The sequence below is a fragment of the Rhipicephalus microplus genome, chromosome 7 (genome assembly GCF_043290135.1).
Source record: "Rhipicephalus microplus isolate Deutch F79 chromosome 7, USDA_Rmic, whole genome shotgun sequence".
Classification (NCBI taxonomy): Eukaryota; Metazoa; Arthropoda; class Arachnida; order Ixodida; family Ixodidae; genus Rhipicephalus; species Rhipicephalus microplus.
This window is the reverse complement of record NC_134706.1, coordinates 54,370,729-54,379,276: the sequence shown is the minus strand read 5'-3', so window position 1 is coordinate 54,379,276 and position 8,548 is coordinate 54,370,729. Positions and strand designations below refer to the sequence as shown.

The 8,548-nt window shown below is 42.7% G+C and overlaps 1 protein-coding gene across 1 annotated transcript; it reads right to left on the bottom strand.

The window, feature by feature from the left end:
• Positions 1 to 3,041: 3,041 nt before the first annotated feature.
• On the bottom strand, positions 3,042 to 8,003 carry LOC142767769 (uncharacterized). The gene is made up of 4 exons (XM_075870004.1): positions 7,848 to 8,003; positions 6,874 to 7,193; positions 3,877 to 3,970; positions 3,042 to 3,050 (listed from the first exon to the last, which is right to left on the bottom strand). The coding sequence occupies exons 1-4, from the start codon at positions 8,001 to 8,003 to the stop codon at positions 3,042 to 3,044; spliced, it is 579 nt and encodes a 192-aa protein (XP_075726119.1).
• Between the last annotated feature and the right edge of the window lie 545 nt (positions 8,004 to 8,548).

Below are 8,548 nucleotides of genomic sequence, written 5' to 3'. Positions count from 1 at the left end.
ACCAGGGCATCTTGAGCGTGGCATGCAGTCATATTGTTACATGACAGGCATCCAATGATCAACATTTTTGCACCAGTCACATACCTTCGTCATCCATTAGGGTACCGTCATACCAAATTTGGTATATGGGACGCTAGCGAAACGGCCTCGTTCACATCATGAGCGTGGCATGTAGTCAAGTTGTTACATGACACGCATGTCGTGATTTTCATGTTAGAGTCTGTCGCTTGTGTTCGCCATGCAATCATGTCATACCATACCAGTTTTGCAACATGCCATGTGAACGAAGCCATCGCAAGAGCTGCACAACTATGAAATGTAAATCATGACTTTCATGACATACTTGTCATGATTTTTGTGTCATGACTAGTCAAATATGTCCTTCATACACTCATGTTATGCCATACAAAGTTTGGTACCAATACCACTATCGAAGCGGCCAGGAAAGCTAAATGTCGTAGGCGGCTAGATAAATAGATAGATAGATAGATAGATAGATAGATAGATAGATAGATAGATAGATAGATAGATAGATAGATAGATAGATAGATAGATAGATAGATAGATAGATAGATAGATAGATAGATAGATAGATAGATAGATAGATAGATAGATAGATAGATAGATAGATAGATAGATAGATAGATAGATAGATAGATAGACTCAAAGTCGGCAAAGTTCATTAAGAAATGCTTCGCATATAAAAGTGGATAATATTTCAAAGGACTCGCTACTGTACTATATAAGAGCTGAAAGCAGTCCCGTGGACGTACCACTTGATGAAGCCGCATCCTCAAACAATACACACTCTGGCGAGTCCCGACATAGTCAAACACGATACAGATATAGAGAAACTGCATTTGCTCTAACTTTATTTGTGTATTTCCCCGCACGTTATCTGAAAAGCATCTAGTGCGCAAGCTATTAATTGACGTAAGGAGATTTGCCAAGTTACGCCCGGAATAATTCCTTTCTATTTATAATGAAATGAATTGTACATTGTCTAAAAAAACGTGTTTATAAATCGTAGTTTGCACAATCTGCAGCAGCGGTGACAAATTCAGTGACAGGCAAGATTTTTCGTTAGTTCGGGTAGCAGTGGGCTCAGTAACCACTGGGCCTCCCCGAGAATATTTTATTATTAAAATAGAGCGATCTACTAGTAACGCAGTCGCTTTTAATGCCCGATGGGTCGGTGACGACGGTGACAGCCTTTCGTCATGATCGGGTGCTGCCGACGCATGTTTTTTTGCAAGCCTCCAAAGAGACGAAGCGGTTCTTCCCCGCGATGCACAGATGACCGGCGAGGCTCTGGACTGAAGATTTCAAACATCGTTCGGCCATTCCGGATGCACCCATATTGGCGAAGTAAGGCTGTTTCAGCCTATCTGGCGTGCAGGCCACCCGCGATGGCACTCCACAGCGGCCGTTGCGTGCTCCCGGCTCCTGGCAGGAGCGTTCACATTCTTCGGGCGTCTCGAACAAACTTGCCCTGCTGTCGTTTATGCCCGGACAAAGGCCGCCCACGAAGTTCCACCGTTCACACCGATCACCGTTAAAGAACCACAGTGGACCATTCACGTCCTGACTGCGAACGAATGTTTAAAAGCAAAGTTGGTACCAAGCCTTCAGCATAATCAGAGTAATCTCAAGTAAAAATTGTTTGTGGCCTGCTGTGTTTGACATGCTTTAATAATTCACAAGGTTGCGAGAAAAAAAAAGTGAGCACATTCACAAGCGAGCTTACAGGGACAAACGTGAATTAGCGCTACGCTATTTGTGGATGAAGCCACTGAACTAATAGGAAATATACGAAAACACCAAGATGACCTGCATGTACGCCAAAGGAGATATGTGGTCGTTTGTGTTTTCGCAGACAACCTGTTCGAAATTACTCATAGAGGTATTATGAATAACGACAAGGCGAGCAATCAAATGTAGCTACAAAGAGTTCAACAAGATGACCGCGTAGTGAATATGCATAGCCTATGGATGTAGTCTTCATTAAAAGTTACAAAGAAAAAACTAAAATTACATCGAAGAAAGGAGCAAAGCGATCAAAATAATGGTGATGCACAGCCTGTACAACAAAATGCATGCGTTCAAACGAATGACCTCCTGCTGTAGTCTTTATACACAGTACTTATGCGTGGAAACACGACATAGGTTTTTTTGTGTGTGTGTAGGAGCTCCTGTAAGCATCTAGCATTTTGTTAGATGTAGGAGCTCCTGTAAGCATCTAGCACTTTGCTAGACACTTGGCTGCTAAACTTTACATTAGCACCAACGTAAGTGCTGGAACAAAAATTACTTCAAAAAATGAAGTGGACTGTAGGCACTGTAAATAAAAATATGTGCGTTAGGCTACTCAGTCCCAAAGTTACACGTTTCAATCGGATAGTCTCTCGTCCATTACAACAGACACTTGTTTGACTCACTCAAACTATCGGGGTTGACCTCCAGGCTACCCCGGAAACAAAAAAGAAAAAGCGATTCGTGTAAGCTTTAAACTTTGATATTGAACGTTCAAGGTATAATTTCCCTGACACGTACTATTGAAGAATGTACAACGTACACCTCAAGAAAATGTCTTAGAGAGGCCTTCTTACCTTTTGCATTCAGTGAAAAGGACATCTCCATTGCATTTTGCTTCAACGGTGTTCGCATTTAAACCACAGGCTGCGTCACAGCTGGCCAGAGAAGCAAACTTGTTTGCTCCTCGGTTACATAGGGCGACCCTCTTCGATTCAGCTATCGAGAGACAGGCCTCTTCGAAACCATCAAAGTAAAATTCTTGCTTAGGAGCACCACAGAAAGTGAAGGACAAGACCCCACATTTTTGGGGGTTTTTAGCCTGAAAATGAAGAATTACGGTTGCTGTTTTATGTTGCACTCACCAGGTTTTCTGATGGTAGTTTGGTGCATATCTCAATGAAATATTTCTAGTGATGAATGTGACCGAAAAAAAATGCAGCGAAAAAATATTACGACGCAAGTCTTTCAACTTGTTTATTTACGCACACCACCCAACTGTAGATATCTCAGGAATTCTGCACCAGAACAGATGCAGTAGATTTAGACCCTCACGTAGCACTAACTTCAAATGAAAAGCATTCGCTATTGTAAAACGATACCGTATCCACCTCACTACTACAAAACGGGTCTTTAAAGAACCATTGCATTAAAACCAGAAGTGTGGGCATAATATACATATTCACAAAAACTTAGTTCGTTAAGGAGTACTGAAGTTGTTTGGATTTGCTGCCATTCAATTTTTCGTGCGCACTGCACACATCTCCGTGGAAAATTTGCCCATGATCCGTTACTCATACACACAGTCATGATGAGCCGTCATCCATCGCAATGACGGGCATTGTAATGGATATGGTGGAAGGTGAAGTGGTTGGCTTCTCGCCTTCCGAGCAAGTGAACTGCCCTAGACTGAGATTGATGGAGAGCAGCAAAGCCCATGCACTAACACAGCAGGCGTCTCCGAGAATCAGAAAAGGGGCTTACCGTCTGAGGCCGTTACTATTAACTAATACTACAAACCCACCTACGTTTGGAGGTAGTCGCGTGCTCGCAAACGCACATGTTATCAACCAGCAATATTCACGACTGCAGATACAGGTGTCTTTCAGTTTCCACAAATATGCTAGAAAGCTTTGATTCAGAATTGTTGGTTATGGTAATGGATCAAGGAATAATTTTAGTTGGGATGTCATTTTTTTATTATTCAAACTCATTACTTTGTCTTATTTGTAAAAGAGGAGCTGAGCGGTTAAGTGCGTCACTGCGAAATTGCTTTCGTCACTTGAAACAGTAAACATAAATGTCCCGAGGAAATCCACGACTTTAAGTGAAATTGCAGCTCACCCAATGCATCACCTTCTGAGGCATATCCACTAATGTGCTTGTGAATTCTTCTGTGGTGTCCATTTCCTGTGTCGATGTCTTAGCGGTCCTCTCACTGAGCCATGCAAAAACAAAAAAAACACAAGAACGTCACTGCGGACAAGTGTGGTCAGCAGTAAACATAAAAAACAGACAATAAAAGACAAGGCTGGTGTTTAAAGCACTGCCATATTCCTCGTTTTCAGTGCTGTTTGCAAATATCTTAAAGTTTATATAAATAAATAGGATATTTACAACGTTGCAATGTATACTCAAAATATGAAACATTTTCAACAGCTAGAACAGACAAGAAAACCACACAGAAATGACGTGCTAGAATAGTGAGACGTCTGTTTTTACATTATTTGAATTAGAAAGATGTAGGCAGCCCATGCTTTCGCCATACTCTCGACACAAAATTGACGACTAGATAAAAGTTTTCTGCTTACGAGAAACATGTAGTGAAAGAGTGTCAGACTGCTATCATACATGATCGCGAGCTTGGTTATTAGCATAAAAATATGGAGACAATGGTTACATTTAGCTTCGAAAATGGTATTTAGGTACAAATTCAGATGCACAACAATGAATTCTAGGCTGTGTTAGGGTAACATACCGCAGTAATTGATTCTAGTGTTACCTGCTCTTGATTTTACATTTTATTAGCTATTTTACAATTTTACATCTTTACTATTTTCTCTGTTTTGTTACCCTGTTTACATGACACGTTGGGTATGGCACGACAGTGAGTCATTTTATGACACTGTTTTATTTAGCAGCCGATATAAAAGTACTATAATGATTTTCGTTGTGACTCCCGTGTTTCATGATGAAGGGACAAAATTTCCCAAAGGGCTCATTGCTTCTTTATACGAGATTGCGACTGTTGGCATAATGATGGCGTTTTGCGGTTAGAATGTGGTTACTGCAGTAACGTTACTGCAGTAATTAACACAGTAGATGTACTGCGTTAATATATGCCAATATATTTTTCGAAGAAAACGTTCTGAAAACTAAGAGCTATTCTTATAGCCCTCGACTGAATATTCGACAGTTATTCTAAACTGTTGCAACACAATTCATATTAAATTTGGGTCTCAGATTTTTTAACTCATACACCACTAAACGTTGTTCTATATTTTCACCTGGTACAGTATGGTATTTGGCTCTTTCGAATCTTTTCAGTTTTGCGTTTGTGAAAGCGCTCTGAAAGTATTTTTGCATATTGCGCTGTTATTGCCTATTGCACTGTTACTGCCCAATTCCATAATATATGACAGAAGTTGTGTTGTGAGTACCTGTGATGGGCTGGTTCCAATGACGCTGACCAACAAGAATGTATTATATACAAGAAGAACAAACGTTAACAACTAGTCGAGTCCTTTAAAGCAATGCGGTGACCCGCAACGACTTAGCCTGTATCTTTTTTATATACTCATAAAATTGGAAATAATGTAGTCAAGAACTCCTGCAGTCGGGAATTCAATTTATATTTGTTTTTTTTCATTGAAGCCTTTATTTCTAAACGTAGAGGTAGCTACATTTGTGAGTGTGCTAGCAGTAGTTCTTCTGTTTATTTTTTAATTGGTGCTCTTAACATTCGTTACTCATCTCCATCGCCGTTCATTTAGTTCCATTTCAGAACTAGGGATTCAGGTAAAAAAATGGCAGCATATCCACGGAGTGAATGATGGGGAGTGGGGCGAAGCATTCGTCCGTCCATTCGTTCTTGCTTCCGTCCGTTCCTGCGTACGTCTGTGTAACCGTCCATGCGTCCATCCACCCGTCCGTGCGTGCGTCTGTTCGTGCATCCGTCCCTGCCTTCGTCCATGCATCCCCGCCCGCGTCCGTTCATGCGTCCATCCATGCATCTGTCTGTGTGTCCGTTTGTCCATCTATTCAGCACTCCAAGTACCATCATCTCGCATCTTTTCATCTTATATTTTCCATATAGAAGCACCGTCATCCAGCGGACATTTCAAGGACTAAACGGGAGGTGGCGCATGGACACTTTCTTACGGCTTGCGCTTCGGGTTTACTTCCCACCTTTAACCACCTCGAGTTCATGGTATATACTAGTTCACTGTATTCATGGCTATGCGGCCCAATGCTCGCTAAACCTTTCTAAAACCAAGGAGGTTTCACCCAGCGAGTATAACGTAGCAACCCTTTCTTGTCAGATCGTGCTCAATGTACATGCCAATAGCTGCTAATGGGGATCGCAGCGTGCGCGTTACCTAAAGGCCGAATGCTCCTGTCTCTCATTCTTCCTTAGGAGCCATTAACATGTGCATTGAGCACTATCTTTTATTGTTCAACAACGCACAGAAGAAATCTCTCACCGGAACCACCTTGGAGGTCAAAATCGTAAGGACCGCTATTCCGGGTATGTGCCACTGGTGGTTACGTACTACGAGGAACGCACAAGCCACGCCATAAGGAGCTTCGCCCCTAAAAAACACCCCGCAAACAATTGTCACTACAAAAACTGTAATGCAGCCGAACATGTCGAGGAGAGAACTCATGAACAAATATATCTGTGTATTACAGTCAGAGACCATCATGTGTACAATTTTAATGAAAAAGATTCAACAATTTTTGACAGTATGCTCACTAAGCTCAAACAATCCCAAATAATACCAGTACTTGCCCATGCCTCTTCTTGTTGCGAATATTCACTCTCGTATTTGCGGTCATCTGGCTGCCAATTCGGCATAGACATAGCAAAACATTCTTGGCATAACACACAGCGGAACACAGTTAAGAAACGTACAAAACAAGAGGCAAATACGCGCGTGTCCGTTTTGTGACTGCACTGGGGTGAAATATCTTTCAATGGAACGTCCCCCAACCAGACCAACTTAGGGATCAAGGTTCAGAGGAAACCGTTCTGTTTACGTGACCATATAAATTTTCTTTCTCGATATTTACTTCGTGACTTAGGTGGAACGTGACCTTCCGGAAGCTTGCAGTACTCACTGAGTGTCTGATCTTCTTTGACCATTGTCCTTGGTTCCGGCTGTGGAAGGCCGAGAAACGTTGGCATCCATCCAGGAACGGACGCCACTGCTTCGGCCCTTGTCCACCCCGGCCGCCAATGGCGAGAGATGCTGTTGCTCCTCTGGATGACCCGAGATCTCATCGTGTTCTGCCAGCCAGGTGCTACTTCGTCCGAGCAGCAGCAACGTGACCAGCAGCGCGATGAGCAGCACCGAAAAAATGAGCATCCGGGCCAGGTTGCTGATCCAGCTGCTCTCAGCTGCCGAGATGCCACTGTTGGGCGTGGAGGGTTCTGCTTCCTGTTGGGTGCAGTTGTGGCTGTTCTTAAGAGCCTCTTCTTCAGATCTAAGGCTTCCGCTTGATACATGATGGCTCGTAGCATATTAGACTTTGTTTCATAATTAGCATGGGTGAGGGCAACACACATTGTTAAACAACGCTTTCGCAGGTCAATGCGTGGGGCTCCTCTGGCGAATGCACCGCAGTGCAATGCACAAAAGCATCCGGGAAATGGTACACACAATGTGGCCAACTGAGCAAGTAGTTATGGCGTAGTACACGTTGCCCCATCAGTAGGACTCGTCGCACACCTTGCCTAGCGCATCACACCCACAGCAATATTTAACCCATTCAGGCTTTGTGACCCTTATATCGAGTGAGAACCAGTTTTCATCAGCTTTGTAATATATAACAAAGTGATAGTATAAAAAATAATTTTATTGGGCAGAATGGAACGACACCAAAACAGTTATGGTGCACGTGTGTGCCAAACACAATAGCCTAACGCCACCGCGACTGGATCGAAATTCAAATCCCGGCTGCCTAATTAAGTGCAATTTCACATATCGAATCACGCTTTATTATTTCAATAATAATAGCGGCTATACTTTTAGCGCTACTGCGTAATCAGCGGAACGAGATCGCAAGCTATGCTAATATTAAACAGCGCTAACCTCGTTAGCGGACAAGTCGGGGTAGCCTCGTCCGGTGGCGGACTGTGCCCAAAAGTCCACTGGAGCTGCTGGCCAGTAGGGAGATGCCGCCCACTGTATTTCGTGTGGCAGAGGTCCAGCGTAGCGCGCATGGTTCTTTTGCAACGGCTGCTCCATCCGTGTCTGTGTCACTTGCCTAATTCCAGATAGAGGCTCTCCACCCGTACAGTAGTACAAGCGACTGAATTGGATGTTATTGTTCTTGTACACCTTCTCTTGCGGTCATGATAATGATGATGATGCTCCTTGAAATATTGGCATGTACCCACTCAAGGGGATAGGCCAATAGTCGGGCGGATCATACATATTAGATTTTTTATTTATATATATAGCAAGAGCTAAAATAATTTAGAGATGAACTTTTTTAATGTGACGTTATTATGAGTGATTGTAATTTTAAGTCACAATTTTGTGTAGCCGCCCAGTTAGTGAAGATATTTTGACCAGGAAGGTTGAATAAAGAATTGTTAGCAGTTTATACACGTACCAAATATATTCTAGTCGCATATAAATTTTTCGACGGCTTTGACAAAATTTCTGTCCAAGTGTCCCAGCGAAGAGAGTTCAAATGAAAACAGAACGGCCGACGTAGCCGGAAGACCACACCATAATTTCGATACTTTGTTTTCTGTGTAAGCAAAAACATCGGCAGCTCAACAAGA

Excerpts from the sequence above, each read along its gene's own strand:
- LOC142767769 (XM_075870004.1), bottom strand. The coding sequence starts at position 8,003 with ATGGAGCAGCCGTTGCAAAAGAACCATGCGCGCTACGCTGGACCTCTG. Across the intron at positions 7,194-7,847 it reads CCGACTTGTCCGCTAACGAG|GAAGCAGAACCCTCCACGCC; the intron begins GTTAGCGCTGTT and ends TGCACCCAACAG. Across the intron at positions 3,971-6,873 it reads CAAAGAAGATCAGACACTCA|TGAGAGGACCGCTAAGACAT; the intron begins GTGAGTACTGCA and ends TGCATGGCTCAG.